Source organism: Schistocerca cancellata, chromosome 10 (genome assembly GCF_023864275.1).
Source record: "Schistocerca cancellata isolate TAMUIC-IGC-003103 chromosome 10, iqSchCanc2.1, whole genome shotgun sequence".
NCBI lineage: Eukaryota > Metazoa > Arthropoda > Insecta > Orthoptera > Acrididae > Schistocerca > Schistocerca cancellata.
In genome coordinates this window covers 59,630,878-59,650,172 of record NC_064635.1, presented here as the reverse complement: position 1 = coordinate 59,650,172, position 19,295 = coordinate 59,630,878, and the positions used below count along the sequence as shown (strand labels likewise).

General features: G+C 44.6%; 1 protein-coding gene across 1 annotated transcript in view; it reads left to right on the top strand.

Annotated features, from left to right (window-relative positions):
* Positions 1-19,093, top strand: part of LOC126106107 (whirlin-like) — a 975,331-nt gene extending 956,238 nt beyond the window's left edge. The window contains exon 4 of the mRNA XM_049912354.1: positions 18,969-19,093. Within this exon, the coding sequence (XP_049768311.1) occupies positions 18,969-19,093 (125 nt within the window). The remainder of the gene's footprint in view (positions 1-18,968) is intronic.
* Positions 19,094-19,295: the final 202 nt, after the last annotated feature.

Here is a 19,295-nt window from a genome sequence, read left to right as displayed (position 1 = left end):
ATTTTCTTTAAATGCCAGTCTGTATATTCCACGCTCACCATTTCGGAGATCAGATATTTTGCTACCCGATCAGCAAAACTCATCTATCGCTTTCAGCATTCATTTCCTAATCTAGCTCTGTCATCATCGCCTGATTTAGTTCGACTACATTCCTTTATCCCCGCTTTGCTGTCCATTCGGTTCAGTGCTCTTCTAACTCCTTGGCTACCTCTGATTAATTACAATGTCATCGACAAACCTCAAAGTTTTGTTAATTTCTTCTCCCCCAATTTTAATTCACTTTCCAAATTTCTGCTTGGATTCCTTCACTGCTTGCTCAGTGTACTGAGTGAATAGCATTGGAGACATGCTTCAACACTGTCGCACTCCCTTCTCAACCACTGCTTCCTTTTCACGTCCTAAGATTCTTATAACTGCAGTTTGGTTTTTGTGGAAATTGTAAATAAGTAAATGAACGTCTCGTTCCCAGCTACCTTAAGAGTTTCGAAGTGTGTATTTGTCAATATCGTAAAAAGATTTCTCTAGACCTAGAAACGCTAGAAACTTAGCTTCTGTCTTCTCTGATAAGTTGTAGGGTCAGTATTGCTGCCCGCATCTCGTGGTCGTGCGGTAGCGTTCTCGCTTCCCACGCCCGGGTTCCCGGGTTCGATTCCCGGCGGGGTCAGGGATTTTCTCTGCCTCGTGATGGCTGGGTGTTGTGTGATGTCCTTAGGTTAGTTAGGTTTAAGTAGTTCTAAGTTCTAGGGGACTTATGACCACAGCAGTCGCGTCCCATAGTGCTCAGAGCCATTCAGTATTGCTTCGCGTGTTGCTACATTTCTCCGAGATCGGCTTCTGCCAGTTTCCTCATCCTTCTGTAGAGATTGTGTGTCAATATTTTGCAGCCATGCCTTACTAAACTGATGATTTGGTAATATTCACACGTATCAGCACGTGTCGACTTCGGAATTGAAATTATTATATTTTTCTTGAATGTTTCGCATGTCTTACAGATCTTGCACAGCAGGTAGAGTAGTTTTGTCACGACTGGATCTCCGAAGGACATTAGTAGTTCTGACGGGATGACGTCTACTCCACTGCTTTTATTTCGACTTTGGTCTTTCAGTTTTCTGTCGTGTTCTTCTCGCAGTGTCATATCTGCCAACACATCTTCATCTTCTCATTCTATGCTAGTGTAGTGTGGTATAGTTAGTGTTAACTTTGATAGGTCTTTCATTCATTCCTTCCACATTTAAATATTTTTCTTGGTACTGGTTTTTCATCTCAGCTGTTGATAGTAATACAGCTGGTTCTTTTTCCCAAAGATCTCTTTAATTTTCCTATAGGCGGCATCTATTTTTCTCCTCGGCATTCATGTTTCTACATCCTTGCATTTCTCGTCTGGATATTCCTACTTAGCCCTTTTGCTAATTTGATTTTTTGGACTATATTACCTTTTGCCTGCGTCATTGCTCCATTTTTATATTTCCTCTTTCGTCAATTAGATTGAATATCGTACGCTATATAAGGTTTTTTACCTCGGTTTTGCCATTTTCCCCTATTTGACACTCTGCTGCCTTCCTTATTTCATCTTTCAAAACTACTCGTTGGTCTTCTACTTTATTCTTTTCCTCATGTTTCATTTAGTCGTTGTGTTCTGTTCCTTCTGCAACTCTCAAGTAACTATGGTTCTTTCAATTTGTCTAGGTTTCATCCCATCAGTTTCCACCCTTTTTGCAATCTCTCTAATGTTGATCTACAGTACGTAACCAACAAAGTAGGTTCAGACTGCACCTGTAATAAGAGCAAAAACTTATATACGAGTGGGAACCCACACCAGTTTATGTCCGAAAGCTACGAGATATTCAGAAAAGAATTGAAATATCACACAACAAGCGACTGTTATTGTAGACGTTGGTGCTTTAGAAATTCTCAGTTGGCTTCATAAGCTCTTAGTTTTTGTGCTTCATAATTTAAAGTTTACAAACACTTGGATTAGGTGCAATTTTGGATGTAGCAAAACTGTGTGTTACGTAGTTGCCGAAACCGCCGCGGGCCCCAACGACGTAGAAGATGGTGCGGGTTAGACATGTCTGCAGAAGACACTTCTCTCGGTTTTCTTCTACCTATATATTTCCTCCCTATTATTCTCATCGGCCATGTTGCCGTTCTACACTCCTGGAAATTGAAATAAGAACACCGTGAATTCATTGTCCCAGGAAGGGGAAACTTTATTGACACATTCCTGGGGTCAGATACATCACATGATCACACTGACAGAACCACAGGCACATAGACACAGGCAACAGAGCATGCACAATGTCGGCACTAGTACAGTGTATATCCACCTTTCGCAGCAATGCAGGCTGCTATTCTCCCATGGAGACGATCGTAGAGATGCTGGATGTAGTCCTGTGGAACGGCTTGCCATGCCATTTCCACCTGGCGCCTCAGTTGGACCAGCGTTCGTGCTGGACGTGCAGACCGCGTGAGACGACGCTTCATCCAGTCCCAAACATGCTCAATGGGGGACAGATCCGGAGATCTTGCTGGCCAGGGTAGTTGACTTACACCTTCTAGAGCACGTTGGGTGGCACGGGATACATGCGGACGTGCATTGTCCTGTTGGAACAGCAAGTTCCCTTGCCGGTCTAGGAATGGTAGAACGATGGGTTCGATAACGGTTTGGATGTACCGTGCACTATTCAGTGTCCCCTCGACGATCACCAGTGGTGTACGGCCAGTGTAGGAGATCGCTCCCCACACCATGATGCAGGGTGTTGGCCCTGTGTGCCTCGGTCGTATGCAGTCCTGATTGTGGCGCTCACCTGCACGGCGCCAAACACGCATACGACCATCATTGGCACCGAGGCGGAAGCGACTCTCATCGCTGAAGACGACACGTCTCCATTCGTCCCTCCATTCACGCCTGTCGCGACACCACTGGAGGCGGGCTGCACGATGTTGGGGCGTGAGCGGAAGACGGGCTAACGGTGTGCGGGACCGTAGCCCAGCTTCATGGAGACGGTTGCGAATGGTCCTCGCCGATACCCCAGGAGCACCAGTGTCCCTAATTTGCTGGGAAGTGGCGGTGCGGTCCCCTACGGCACTGCGTAGGATCCTACGGTCTTGGCGTGCATCCGTGCGTCGCTGCGGTCCGGTCCCAGGTCGACGGGCACGTGCACCTTCCGCCGACCACTGGCGACAACATCGATGTACTGTGGAGACCTCACGCCCCACGTGTTGAGCAATTCGGCGTTACGTCCACCCGGCCTCCCGCATGCCCACTATACGCCCTCGCTCAAAGTCCGTCAACTGCACATACGGTTCACGTCCACGCTGTCGCGGCATGCTACCAGTGTTAAAGACTGCGATGGAGCTCCGTATGCCACGGCAAACTGGCTGACACTGACGGCGGCGGTGCACAAATGCTGCGCAGCTAGCGCCATTCGACGGCCAACACCGCGGTTCCTGGTGTGTCCGCTGTGCCGTGCGTGTGATCATTGCTTGTACAGCCCTCTCGCAGTGTCTGGAGCAAGTATGGTGGGTCTGACACACCGGTGTCAATGTGTTCTTTTTTCCATTTCCAGGAGTGTATTAACGTGTCCAAACCACCTGAATCATTTGGGTTTAATCTTCCCCGTAACATCGTTTCCCACCCCGATCATTTCTCTTGCTGTCCGAATTCTTACCCAATGCCTTCGTATTACTCCAAACCCGCAGTTAACGCCTGTAACACTGACCACGCCTTCATATCACGGATTCTCGTGAACAAGGAGAGTTTCGGTCGCCATAGTGCAGTGGAAGTTCACCACTGCCACTCTAAACAATGTCTACTATTCTGCGCTTTGTGCTGGCGTCCAAGCTGAAGACACAAAAACCCATACACTTTTTTTACGTATATAGACTGAAGCGGTGATGAAAATTTATACCAAGCCCGGGAATCAAACTCGGGTCTCTTGCTCACTAGGCAGGTGCGTTAGCCACTAAGCCACTGTGACGTCGGTGCCTTTGTTATGTTATATACAGACAAATTATGTATATATATATATATTAATTTATCAGCATGAATTTTTATTTTGTAAGTGCATGATTCTTTCTCTCAGGGACATTTTCTTTTCTTATCTCTTTTACTTGCGTGCATAAGTAAATATGAGACGGGTTCTTGAAGGGCCGCTGTGATTCATGTACCAACTTTACATTTTTGAACGTGATGACTAAAATATAGTTGCCGTTAACTGAATGAAATGAAATTTTGTTAATTTCTATTTATTGATTGCAAAGCAAGACTCGAGAGAATTTCGATTGTTGCCGTGGAGCGGCCAAGATAAAACTTACTGAAATCATGGAATCTATATAATTTTAAAAAAATGAACTTTAATGTAAATTAATTATCTGTTGCAATTTAAAAAGGTTCTTACAACGAAATCTCTCGCATTTACAGTTACTGTTAACACTGAAAAATAGGTTAATACTTCGGTGCGTAATGGCGGACCAGAGGCTGCATCGGAAGATGAGCTTCTCGCAGCGGAAATTACTGAAAGAATGCTTATTAAAAATAATTAGCCACTGCGAGCATTTGAGGTGACAACTATTACAAGGAAATTCAATTTGTGATAACAATAAGAAGTTTATTGTATCAGAAATACGAATAATTTACTTAAAATATGTGTAGCCGCTCAATGGCTGCCTTCCGTATAGCGAAACAAAACAGTATGTGTACCACAAAATACGTCCTTTCTCCTTGGCCGTACAATCGCGTCTCTTTCGATCCTTTTTTATTTTCATAGACATTAAATAAAGATGCTACTCTTAAATTATCACTGCATATCAGTTGTTTCAAGAACATTAACTATATCTTTTACACTAATTATATTCATAAAATACTTTAACTGCGGTTTACAACCGATAAAAATGTCAATATTTATGTGACGTACCGTCACACCACCTTGGCACACCACCTTGACACAGCGGTTCACACAACTGCACGGATTACGCTCGTACGCCTTCCTCCTCGATCCAAGTACTCGCTACCGACCCCCTCTCTGAAACTGTGTCACTTCATTTGTACAAGTGCTTGCACCTGGGTCTCAGGCTTTTACGTTCGAACCTGAGGTGCTATTGCAGAACATGGAGAGCCTCGGCAATTCTGTTCGTGTATAAGGGGGAATTTACAGTAGGCGGGGGTGGCAGTGAGAATCTTGATCGAGGAGGGAGGCGTGGCAGGGTAAACGGAGAAGGTGTGTGGACCGCTACGCCAAGGTGACTTAGTGGCTAACGCACCTGCCAAGTACGCAGAAGACCTGGGTTCCATTCCTGGCCTTGGTACAGATTTCCCTCGTCACTTCAGTCTATATACAGAAAATCGTATCTGTATGAGACCAGTAGTCTCTGAAATTGTGTCTTTTCATTTACAAATCGCATATATGAGGGCAGTTCAATAAGTAATGCAACACATTTTTTTTCTGAAACAGGGGTTGTTTTATTCAGCATTGAAATACACCAGGTTATTCCCCAGTCTTTTAGCTACACAACACTATTTTTCAACGTAATCGCCATTCAATGCTACGGCCTTACGCCACCTTGAAATGAGGGCCTGTATGCCTGCACGGTACCATTCCACTGGTCGATGTCGGAGCCGACGTCGTACTGCATCAACAACTTCTTCATCATCCGCGTAGTGCCTCCCACGGATTGCGCCCTTCATTGGGCCAAACATATGGAAATCCGACGGTGCGAGATCGGGGCTGTAGGGTGCATGAGGAAGAACAGTCCACTGAAGTTTTGTGAGCTCCTCTCGGGTGCGAAGACTTGTGTGAGGTCTTGCGTTGTCATGAAGAAGGAGAAGTTCGTTCAGATTTTTGTGCCTACGAACACGCTGAAGTCGTTTCTTCAATTTCTGAAGAGTAGCACAATACACTTCAGAGTTGATCGTTTGACCATGGGGAAGGACATCGAACAGAATAACCCCTTCAGCGTCCCAGAAGACTGTAACCGTGACTTTACCGGCTGAGGGTATGGCTTTAAATTTTTTCTTTGTAGGGAAGTGGGTGTGGCGCCACTCCATTGATTGCCGTTTTGTTTCAGGTTCGAAGTGATGAACCCATGTTTCATCGCCTGTAACAATCTTTGACAAGAAATTGTCACCCTCAGCCACATGACGAGCAAGCAATTCCGCACAGATGGTTCTCCTTTGCTCTTTATGGTGTTCGGTTAGACAACGAGGGACCCAGCGGGAACAAACCTTTGAATATCCCAACTGGTGAACAATTGTGACAGCACTACCAACAGAGATGTCAAGTGGAGCACTGAGTTGTTTGATGGTGATCCGTCGATTATCTCGAACGAGTGTGTTCGCACGCTCCGCCATTGCAGGAGTCACAGCTGTGCACGGCCGGCCCGCACGCGGGAGATCAGACAGTCTTGCTTGACCGTGCGGCGACGATGACACACGCTTTGCCCAACGACTCACCGTGCTTTTGTCCACTGCCAGATCACCGTAGACATTCTGCAAGCGCCTATGAATATCTGAGATGCCCTGGTTTTCCGCCAAAAGAAACTCGATCACTGCCCGTTGTTTGCAACGCACATCCGTTACAGACGCCATTTTAACAGCTCCGTACAGCGCTGCCACCTGTCGGAAGTCAATGAAACTATACGAGACGAAGCGGGAATGTTTGAAAATATTCCACAAGAAATTTCCGGTTTTTTCAACCAAAATTGGCCGAGAAAAAAAATGTGTTGCATTACTTATTGAACTGCCCTCGTATTTTTAGATGCATCATTCGGTAGGATCTGACATCGAAGTTGCTGAGGAAAGTTGTGAGGAAGACCTGTTAACGACATCTGTGCTCACACTGTTTTCAGTTCACATGGTGAGCTGCAGCCCACTAGCAAAATGTCAGTGGTTGTTGAGGGATTTTTACTGAGTACAGGGCTATTACAAATGATTGAAGCGATTTCATAAATTCACTGTAGCTCCATTCATTGACATATGGTCACGACACACTACAGATACGTAGAAAAACTCATAAAGTTTTGTTCGGCTGAAGCCGCACTTCAGGTTTCTGCCGCCAGAGCGCTCGAGAGCGCAGTGAGGCAAAATGGCGACAGGAGCCGAGAAAGCGTATGTCGTGCTTGAAATGCACTCACATCAGTCAGTCATAACAGTGCAACGACACTTCAGGACGAAGTTCAACAAAGATCCACCAACTGCTAACTCCATTCGGCGATGTTATGCGCAGTTTAAAGCTTCTGGATGCCTATGTAAGGGGAAATCAACGGGTCGGCCTGCACTGAGCGAAGAAACGGTTGAACGCGTGCGGGCAAGTTTCACGCGTAGCCCGCGGAAAATTGGCTCGTGCCAGAACTGGAGACCGACAGCGCCGACTTCATCTTTCAACAGGATGGTGCTCCACCGCACTTCCATCATGATGTTCGGCATTTCTTAAACAGGAGATTGGAAAACCGATGGATCGGTCGTGGTGGAGATCACGATCGGCAATTCATGTCATGGCCTCCACCCTCTCCCGCCTTAACGCCATGCGATTTCTTTCTGTGGGGTTATGTGAAAGATTCAGTGTTTAAACCTCCTCTACCAAGAAACGTGCCAGAACTGCGAGCTCGCATCAACGATGCTTTCGAACTCATTGATGAGGACATGCTGCGCCGAGTGTGCGAGGAACTTGATTATCGGCTTGATGTCTGCCGAATCACTAAAGGGGCACATATCGAACATTTGTGAATGCCTAAAAAAACTTTTTTAGTTTTTGTATGTGTGTGGAAAGCATTGTGAAAATATCTCAAATAATAAAGTTATTGTAGAGCTGTGAAATCGCTTCAATAATTTGTAATAACTCTGTAGTTCAGTGTCGTTTGATTTCTGAACCCCATTTATATTTGCATATGTATTGTACTGAAAATATCTGCACAACAGTGCAAGTAAAGACTGTAAACAGTGTATGTGTGTGTGTGTGTGTGTGTGTGTGTGTGTGTGTGTGTGTCTTGGCTGAAAAGAAACTTGGTCCGTTGAGTCGCAGTCCTCGGTGTTCACTGCAGTAGCGTACCGAGCGAGGTGGCGCAGTGGTTAGCACACTGGACTCGCATTCGGGAGGACGACACTTCAAATCCGCGTCCGGCCATCATGATTTAGGTTTTCCGTGATTTCGCTATATCGCTTCAAGCAAATACGTGAATGGTTCCTTTGAACGGCCACGGCTGACCTCCTTTCCCATCCTTCTCTAATCCGATGGGACGGATGACCTCGCTGGTTGGTTCCTTCTGCCGACTCAACCCACCTATCGCAGTAACAGCCACTTTACTGTCCGTCCTCAAGCTTAAAGTCACAGGTTGATCGCGCCTACCCGTCATCACCCGTTTCGAGCAGGTGTGTTCTACGCAGGGCCTGGCCAGAAATGAAACCGACAGAAGCGGGATCTCCAGATGACAGAGCACTAGAAAAAATTGGGCAGGTGCGAAAAGCACGCACCCACGCAAGCACTGAGGTTTCCGTACAGAGTTATGTATGCAGACTTCATCCACCTAGAATCTTGTCGATTTTTGCCTGTTATCGACGTTACTACTAGAAAAAAAGACATCCGTCCGGTGGATGCTAAGACTTTCGAGAATGTTTTTACTTCAAGTTTGAACTCGAGTAACAAATGACAAAAGCAATGTTTATTTCGTGCCATATAATAATTTTTTGCTTTAATTTTACTGCTAAATTTCATGATTCAGCGTCTAGGAGAAATAGCCTATACGTTTTAATGAGTGAGTTTCCGAGTGTCAAAAGTACGACATAAATGGGCGTACCATTCAATTGCACTGACTTACAAGCTTAACATTTTTACGCCAACAAAGGGCTGTAGACCTTAGCGTGTCACAAAAATTTTGAACTCGACAGGTCTACCCGACGGCTAGCAGAAACCCCTGCGTAACTCAATAGATACTGAATCTAATGGATGAAAGGAGAAAATATAAAAATGCAGTAAATGAAGCAGGCGAAAAGGAATACAAATGTCTCAAAAATGAGATCGACAGGAAGTGCAAAATGGCTAAGCGTGAATGGCTACAGGACAAATGTAAGTATGTAGAGGCATATATCACTAGAGGTGAGAGAGATGCCGCCTGCAGGAAAATTAGAGAGGTCTTTCGAGAAAGGAGAACCACTTGCATGAATATCGAGGGCTCAGATGGAAAACCATTCCTAAGCGAAGAAGGGAAAGGAGAAAGATGGAAGGAGTATATAGAGGGGCTATACACGGGAGATGTACTTGAGGGCAATATTATGGAAATTGAAGAGAACGTAGAAGAAGATGAGATGTGATACTGCATGAAGAGTTTGACAGAGCACTGAAAGACCTGAGTCGAAACAAGGCGCCGGGAGTAGACAACATTCCATTAGAACTACTGACAGGCTTGGGAGAGCCAGTCCTGACAAAACTCTACCATCTGGTGAGCAAGATGTACGAGACAGGCGAACTACCTTCAGAGTTCAAGAAGAATATAATAATTCCAATCCCAAAGAAAGCGGGTATTGACAGCTGTCAAAATTACCGAACTATCAGTTTAATAATTCGTGGTTGCAAAATGCTGACACGAATTCTTTATAAATGAATGTAAAAACTGGTAGAAGACGACCTCGGGTAAGATCACCTTGGATTCCGTAGAAATGTTGGAACACGCGAGGCAATACTGACCCTACGACTTATCTTACAAGATAGGTTAAGGAAAGGCAAAAAAATGGCTCTGAGCACTATGGGACTTAACATCTGAGGTCATCAGTCCCCTAGAACTCAGAACTACTTAAACCTAACTAACTTACGGACATCACACACATCCATGCCCGAACCGGTTTCGAACCGACGGCCGTAGCGGTCGCGCGGTTCCAGACTGTAGCGCCTAGAACCGCTCGGCCACATCGGCCGGCTAAGGAAAGGCAAACCTTAGTTCCTAGCATTTGTAGACATAGAAAAAGCTTTTGACAATGTTGAACTGAACGCTCTCTTTCAAGTTCTGAAGGTTACAGGGGTAAAATACTGAGAGCGAAAGACTATTTACAATTTGTACTGAAACCATATGGCAGCTATAAGAGTCGATGGGCATGAAAAGGAAGCAATGATGGAGAAGGGAGTGAGACAAGGTTGTAGCCTATCCCCATGTTATTCAATCTCCTTATTGAGCAAGTAGTAAAGGACACAAAAGAAAAATTTCGAGTAGGAATTAAAATCCAAGGAGAAGAAATAAAAACTATGAGGTTTGCCGATGACATTGTAATTCTGTCAGAGACAGCAAAGGACTTGGACGAGCAGTTGAACGGAATGGACAGTGTCTTGAAAGGACGGTATAAAATGAACACCAACAATAGAAAACGAGGATATAGGAATGTAGTCGAATTAAGTCGGGTGATGCTGAGGGAATTAGATTAGGAAATGAGACACTTAAAGTAGTAAAGGAGTTTTGCTATTTGGGGAGCAAAATAACTGATGGTGGTCGAAGTAGAGAGGATATAAAATGTAGACTGGCAATGGCAAGGAAAGCGTTTCTGAAGAAGAGAAATTTGTTAACATCGAGTATAGATTTAAGTGTCAGGAAGTCGTTCGTGAAACTATTTGTATGGTGTGTAGCCACGTATGGAAGTGAAACGTGGACGATAAATAGTTTAGACAAAAAGAGAATAGAAGCTTTTGAAATGTGGTGCTACAGAAGAATGCTGAAGATTAGATGGGTAGATCACATAACTAATGAGGAGGTATTGAATAGAATTGGGGAGAAGAGTAGCTTGTGGCACAACTTGACTAGAAGAAGGGATCGGTTGGTAGGACATGTTCTGATACATCGAGGGGTCACCAATTTAGTACTGGAGGGCAGCGTGGAGGGTAAAAATCGTAGAGGGAGACCAAGAGATGAATACACTAAGCAGATTCAGAAGGATGTAGGTTGCAGTAGGTACTGGGAGATGAAGCAGCTTGCACAGGATAGAGTAGCATGGAGAGCTGCATCAAACCAGTCTCAGGACTGAAGACCACAACAACAACAACAACAACAACAACAACAACAACAACTCTGTAACGAGCCACTTTAATACTTACTTTAATACTTTGGGAAATACAGCCTCCAGTGAAAAGGCATCGGAGTACAAAATTTAACCACGTTAAATTTCCTACAAAAAGGTCCTGTTAATTTTTTGTAGGATTAGTAGTTTTCAAGTAGTGAGCGAGAGAATATGGAAGTGTTACACTTGATATTTGAAGGTGTTGCATAAGATTCAGTGCCAGGGGCAGCTGAATCACAATGTGTACTATGACTATGTTTGTGGTACACCAAGAGGACTAATTGGTTCAAATGGCTCTGAGCACTATGGGACTCAACTGCTGAGGTCATTAGTCCCCTAGAACTTAGAACTAGTTAAACCTAACTAACCTAAGGACATCACAAACATCCATGCCCGAGGCAGGATTCGAACCTGCAACCGTAGCGGTCTTGCGGTTCCAGACTGCAGCGCCTTTAACCGCACGACCACTTCGGTCGCCACCAAGAGGACTGCAGTGACATGAGTTGAAAGGTGAAATAAAAGGAAATTGTATAATTTTATGGCTGTATAGCAATTTTTTCTTCGTTCATATATACTGATTGTATGTATGTTCGTCTTTCTGTGTTTATGTCTGTATGGGACGTTGTGAAAGCTTAATAAAATTAAGCCATAAAAACTCTCCAGAATCAAAATTAGAAGTGATTAAATATACCACAAATTATTTTAAGAAATTATTAGTAATTCTTTGTGTGTGACACCGCCCTCCACATCTCCCTGCATGTTGATACTCTTCTCAGTTTGACGTATATTCTGCCCAGTACAGTCGCCGACACCGGTTTCGCCAACCAGCTGGTTGTTTACAGTACTTGCTGCAGTTCCACCTTAGGAACTTGTACGTAGCTTGCGGTTCTGCGGACCTTGACATTTCAGTCCTCCTGCACTTGACGCTTCCGTGAATTCCCACTTCTGCGCTCCCACACTGTGCACTTTTCGAGGCCGTTTCTGTTCGATTTCTCAGGTTTTCTGGCCGCTTTTGGTGAATGGTCTTCTTCGTGGCGTTCAGCCGAATTGTGCACAACATTTCGGCGAGCGACCCGGCCGTCTTCTCCAGGCGCTTCGAGGTGTGCCGTTATCTATGCTCGCTGCTTGGATTCCAACAAGAGTATTGACTATGTTGATCCCGAGCGGCGCTGGTGTCCCGTCACACGCACGTTCTCTCAGCGTTTCCCAGCTCTGCTGGACGTAGTGGCCGGCGGGATCTTGATAAATTTAGTGCCGCACACCAAGTCGTAATTAAATCGAAAACTGCGTCCCTGTTTCATTAGGTTTCCGACATTTTTATTCCGACAGACTGCTTAATTACTCTCACACCCTCGTATCCAGACTCCCGACAGAACTGGCAATCCACACTACTGGCCATTGAAATTGCTACACCAAGACGAAATGCAGGTGATAAACTGGTTTTCATTGGACAGATATATTATACTAGAACTGACATGTGATTACATTTTCACGCAATTTGGGTGCATAGATCCTGAGAAATCAGTACCCAGAACAACCACCTCTGGCCGTAATAACGGCCTTGATACGGCTGGGCATTTAGTCAAACAGAGCTTGGATGGCGTACACAGGTACAGCTGCCCATACAGCTTCAACACGATACCACAGTTCATCAAGAGTACTGACTGGCGTATTGTGACGACCCAGTTGCTCGGCCACCATTGACCAGACGTTTTCCATTGGTAAGAGATCTGGAGAATGTGCTGGCCAGGTCAGCAGTCCAACATTTTCTGTATCCAGAAAGGACCGTACAGGACCTGCAACATGCGGTCTTGCATTATCCTGCTGAAATGTAGGGTTTCGCAGGGATCGAATTAAGGGCAGAGACACGGGTCGTAACACATCTGAAATGTAACGTCCACTGTTCAAAGTGCCGTCAATGCGAGCAAGAGGTGACCGAGACGTGTAACCAATGGCACCCCATACCATCACGCAGGGTGATACGCCAGTATGGCGATGACGAATACACGCTTCCAATGTGCGTTCACCGCGATGTCGCCAAACATGGACGCGACCATCATGATGCTGTAAAGAGAACCTGGATTCATCCGAAAAAATGACGTTTTGCCATTCGTGCACCCAGGTTCGTCGTCGAGTACACCATCTGAGGCGCTCCTGTCTGTAAAGCTGCGTCAAGGGTAACCGCAGCCAGGGTCTCCGAGCTGATAGTCCATGCTGCTGCAAACGTCGTCGAACTGTTCGTGCAGATGGTTGTTGTCTTGCAAACGTCCCCATCCGTTGACTCATGGGTCGAAACGTGGCTGCACGATCCGCTACAGCCATGCGGAGAAGATGCCTGTCATCTCGACTGCTAGTGATACGAGGCCGTTGGGATCCAGCACGGCGTTGCGTATAACCTACCTGAACCCACCTATTCCATATTCTGCTAACAGTCATTGGATCTCGACCAACGCGAGCAGCAATGTCGCGATACGACAAACCGCAATCGCGATAAGCTACAATCCGACCTCTATCAAAGTCGGAAACGTGATGATACGCATTTCTCCTCTTAACACGAAGCATCACAACAACGTTTCACCAGGCAACGCCGGTCAACTGCTGGTTGTGTATGAGAAATTGGTTGGAAACTTTCCTCATGTCAGCACGTTGTAGGTGCCGGCACCGGCGCCAACCTTGTGTGAATGCTCCGAAAAGCTAATCATTTGCATATCACAGCATCTTCTTTCTGTCGGTTAAATTTCACATCTGTAGCACGTCATCTTGGCGGTGTAGCAATTTTAATGGCCAGTAGTGTATGTCGGCGGAGCTGATTCGTCTTCCTTGCAGTGAGCAAACGACAGAAGCCATCTCGGAAGTGGCGAGACGCACATCAACCCCGTCCACTTCGGTCGCTCGCTGGCCGTGCACTGACTACCCTAACACGCAGCCGAGTAGTGGCCTTCAAACTCTCTTTCAGCAATCACTTAAGCGCCATTCGTCTACAATCCTTTATTTATTTTTTACAGCGGTCGGAGGTTAATTTACGACCAGCCGTCGCGTAGCAATTGCCGTGTAAGTAATAGTTAGCCACGTAATGATGTCAGCATGCTGCCACGAAGCGTTGGGAAATAAATGACTGAACCTGAAAACGTGTGCTCTCCGGCGTTTGAAAGGTTTTATGACACGTGCAACTTATGTTCCACGGTTAATGGAAACAAGGCATCAGTTCCGTAGAACTGTGTTTAACGGAGGAGGGCAGGTAGTTATATCCTGATCATTACCGCACGATCGGACTATAAAATTTATAATAAATTAATGATCCCATATATATAGCAATAATTTTGAATAATTAAATGGTTGAGTGATTTTAGATTGCAGAATAAATACGGTAGCCAGCTCAAAGACAAGCAACAGATAAATTTGCTCAATGACTGATGTGACTTTGAAATCACATAATAATGTACTCCGAAGAGCCAAAGAAACTAGTACACCTGCCTAATATCGTGTTGGGCCCCCGCGAGCACGCAGAAATGCCGCAACACGACGTGGCATGGACTCGACTAATGTCTGAAGTTCTGGTGGAGGGAATTGACACCACGAATCCTGCAGGGCTGTCCATAAATCAGTAAGAGTACGAGGCTGTGGAGATATCTTTTGAACACCACATTGCAAGGCATCCCAGATATCGTCACTAATGTTCATGTCTGGGGAGTACGGTGGCCAATGGAAGTGTTTAAACTCAGAAGAGTGTTCCTGGAACCACTCTGTTGCAATTCTGGACGTGTGGGGTGTCGCATTGTCCTCCTGGAATTGCCCGAGTCCGTCGGGATGCACAATGGGCATGGATGGAAGCAGGTGATCAGACAGGATGATTGCGTTCGTGTCACCTGTCAAAGTCACATGTAGACGTATCAAGGATACCACATCATTCCAACTGCACACGCCCCATACCATTACAGAGCCTTCACTAACATGAAGATTCACCTGCTGACATGCAGAGTCCATGAATTCATGAAGTTGTCTCCATACTCGTACACGCCCATCCGCTCGATACAATCTGAAACGAGACTCGTCCGACTAGGCAACATGTTTTCAGTCATCTACAGTCCAATGTCCGTGTCTACGGGCGCAGACGAGGCGTAAAGCTTTGTATAAATAATTCAAAAGCCAAGATCGCTTAAATACTCTTTGTGTCTGATGGAATAGAATGGCCATGAGAGAAGCTGTTTTTTATTTCTTTAATTTTTAGTTCTGCGACAATCATTTTATATCAGCTGGTCTGCCACATGTACCGTTATATCCAAATGATTTGTGCATGTTAAGCTACATCCAGGTATGTGGTGCTCTTCAAGTGGCTCTGAGCACTATGGAACTTAACTGCTGTGGTCATCAGTCCCCTAGAACTTAGAACTACTTATACCTAACTAACCTAAGGACATGACACACATCCATGCTCGAGGCAGGATTCGAACTTGCGACCGTAGTGGTTGCACGGTTGCAGACTGTAGCGCCTAGAACCGCTCGGCCACTCCGGCCGGCGGTATGTGGTGCTGTACTAATAGTAATGTATGTAGTGTAATTCATGTAAGACCTCCCTCAAACCTGTCATGTTGTATCTTCACAGATCCGATGATGGCACCTTTAATGTGTCGAAACCGGTCATCTAGTAAACAGTGTTCAAGCGATCTTGGCTTTTGAATTATTTATACAACAGAGTGATCGCCCCACAACACACTACATGTTCACTGCAAAGTAACGCTTTGTGTCGTGCAGTCATCAAGGATATATGAGTGGGCCTTCGGCTCCGAAAGCCCATATCGATGAAGTTTAGTTGAATGGTTCGCACGTCGACACTTGTTGATGATCCAGCATTGAAATCTGAAGCAGTCTGCGAAAGGGTTGCACTTCTGTAACGTTGAACGATTCTCTTCAAGTGTCATTGGTCCCTTTCTTGCAGGGTCTTTTCCCAGCCGCAGTGATGTCGGAGATTTGATGTTTTACCGGATTCCTGATGTTCACAGTACACTCGTGAAATTATATGGGCGTTGCCGAGTGCAGCGCCGTATTGTGCCTGTTTACATATCTCTGTCTTTGAATACGCATGCCTATACCAGTTTCTTTGGCGCTTCAGTGTATTATAATGCAGCAACTGAACAAAATCCACTCGCGCGACCTGAGATAGTAATCTGAACGAAATGATAATAATTTGAAATACGATGATAATATTTGTAGTTACTAACAGCAATAGTAGGTAATGATCACCAACACTTTATGTAAACTATGCTGAATTACATAACTCACGTTAACGTTGTCTGTCTGAAAATTTGCAAAGAAATGAAGTGTAATTACTGTTCCTTAATGATTACTTCTCTGACTAAGGTCGTAAATGGTTTCATTTACAGCAACAATCATTTGTCAATGCCAGTGTTACGAGTATGTAAGCACATGAAATTATTTGTAAAACACAACATAAATAAAAAATTACTTTGGGTGCAATAGCGTCAATAAGTCTTTGTTACTGAAAAACAAATTGCTTTTAAATAACTTTTGGCCGAACTGATTGTCTGCAGTAGGAATGCAACACTCTGTGAAGGATTTTAATCACTGCTGCCTCTGATTCCAATAATTATCTGGATGAAAGTAAAATGTAAAATTAATTGAATTTATCTTCTTTTAATTATTGCTTTCAATTGTGACTTTCTCAGAATTTTTGGTGAAATGATGTGACCCTGCTGGTGGTTAATGACTTGGGTCTATTAGTTCCACTCACTACATCTACATCTACATTTATACTCCGCAAGCCACCCAACGGTGTGTGGCGGAGGGCACTTTACGAGCCACTGTCATTACCTCCCTTTCCTGTTCCAGTCGCGTATGGTTCGCGGGAAGAACGACTGTCTGAAAGCCTCTGTGCGCGCTCTAATCTCTCTAATTTTACATTCGTGTTCTCCTCGGGAGGTATAAGTAGGGGGAAGCAATATATTCGATACCTCATCCAGAAACGTGCCCTCTCGAAACCTGGCGAGCAAGCTACACCGCGATGCAGAGCGCCTCTCTTGCAGAGTCTGCCACTTGAGTTTGCTAAACATCTCCGTAACGCTATCACGGTTACCAAAAACCCTGCGACGAAACGCGCCGCTCTTCTTTGAATCTTCTCTATCTCCTCCGTCAACCCGATCTGGTACGGATCCCACACTGATGAGCAATACTCAAGTATAGGTCGAACGAGTGTTTTGTAAGCCACCTCCTTTGTTGATGGACTACATTTTCTAAGGACTCTCCCAATGAATCTCAACCTGGTACCCGCCTTACCAACAATTAATTTTATACGATCATTCCACTTCAAATCGTTCCGCACGCATACTCCCAGATATTTTACAGAAGTAACTGCTACCAGTGTTTGTTCCGCTATCATATAATCATACAATAAAGGATCCTTCTTTCTATGTATTCGCAATACATTACATTTGTCTATGTTAAGGGTCAGTTGCCACTCCCTGCACCAAGTGCCTATCCGCTGCAGATCTTCCTGCATTTCGCTACAATTTTCTAATGCTGCAACTTCTCTGTATACTACAGCATCATCCGCGAAAAGCCGCATGGAACTTCCGACACTATCTACTAGGTCATTTATATATATTGTGAAAAGCAATGGTCCCATAACACTCCCCTGTGGCACACCAGAGGTTACTTTAACGTCTGTAGACGTCTCTCCGTTGATAACAACATGCTGTGTTCTGTTTGCTAAAAACTCTTCAATCCAGCCACACAGCTGGTCTGATATTCCGTAGGCTCTTACTTTGTTTATCAGGCGACAGTGCGGAACTGTATCGAACGCCTTCCGGAAGTCAAGAAAAAAAGCATCGACCTGGGAGCCTGTATCTAATATTTTCTGGGTCTCATGAACAAATAAAGCGAGTTGGGTCTCACACGATCGCTGTTTCCGGAATCCATGTTGATTCCTACATAGTAGATTCTGAGTTTCCAAAAACGACATGATATTCGAGCAAAAAACATGTTCTAAAATTCTACAACAGATCGACGTCAGAGATACAGGTCCCACTAAGTTCATAGTTTAACTAAACAGCACCGTACTGTTAACAAAAATAATAATTACTGCTCTGTCAAGCCTTATACACAGCTACAAAATAACTGGATCGATCTTACTCTGCAAATGGCTGTCTGTGGTGCGACTCAGTGCTTTTTATGATATCCTTTACAGGCAACAGACTCATCTTGGTTAGCTTGAATACCTTTGAGCCACACAGCAATCTTCCCTAATTACCAAATCATCTTATAACCTTGTACTATGCCCGTACACGTGCTCGCTCAGTTTGCCTTGCCACATATTACGAAACTAACTCCGGAACGAGCTCTACTTGGCATTACTGAGCCAAGAGTTCACGTTCGTATCCCACTACAGCTGATCTCAGCTCCCTACTTTGCGTCCACTTCTCTCGCCGTTATTGTTACGTTAACAGATCATCTTGAGCTCCTTACACTATGAATTTCCTGACGCTTCCAGCGTGTTTGTTACAAAATTTTGACTTAATTATTTCCTATTTGCTATTCTAGCATCACATTACAACTTCGTAAACATTAATTCCTGAGAAAAGTTATGAGTACATATGATAAGAAAATATGGTTTTAAAATCATAGACTCGAGTGAATGTAAAATACGCGAGGCCCTGTATGCAGCGTTAGGGGTCTCGCTTTATAAGTATTACAGTACAATTTCGAACCTGACAGATTTCCATGTAACTTGGATAAATATGAGTACGGCTGAGATTTGTAACACTCAAACGTGTTATTCTTAAACGAGAGACTGCTCTTTTCCTGACAGCTTGAACATTAAAAGCAGGTGTACCTTAATTCTACAAAGAAATCTTATCACATAATTAGGTTTCCTTTTGCTCGTTTGACACAATACTTAACTGTGTTTTTCTCTTGTTTGCAGGTGAGTATCAACACTGGACAGTGAGGCAGCAGCGCCGGCAATCTTGCGTAAAGGTACATCCTCTTCAGACATTAAGTTGTAAAAGTCAAGAGCGCGTCCTCGCAGCGATGCAGTGCTATCGATAAATTTATTTATTTTTTTATGTCTTAATTTACTGTAAAGCTTTTCGAGACATTGAAAAAAAAATGCATAGAGTCTAGGACATAATATTTGCAATATAAAATGTAGTGGAGAAACATCTAGATTATTTATATAAACTATCGACTTTGAGGTAGCCATCAGGAAGTATTCTGGTGTCCGCAGCTCGTGGTCGTGTGGTAGCGTACT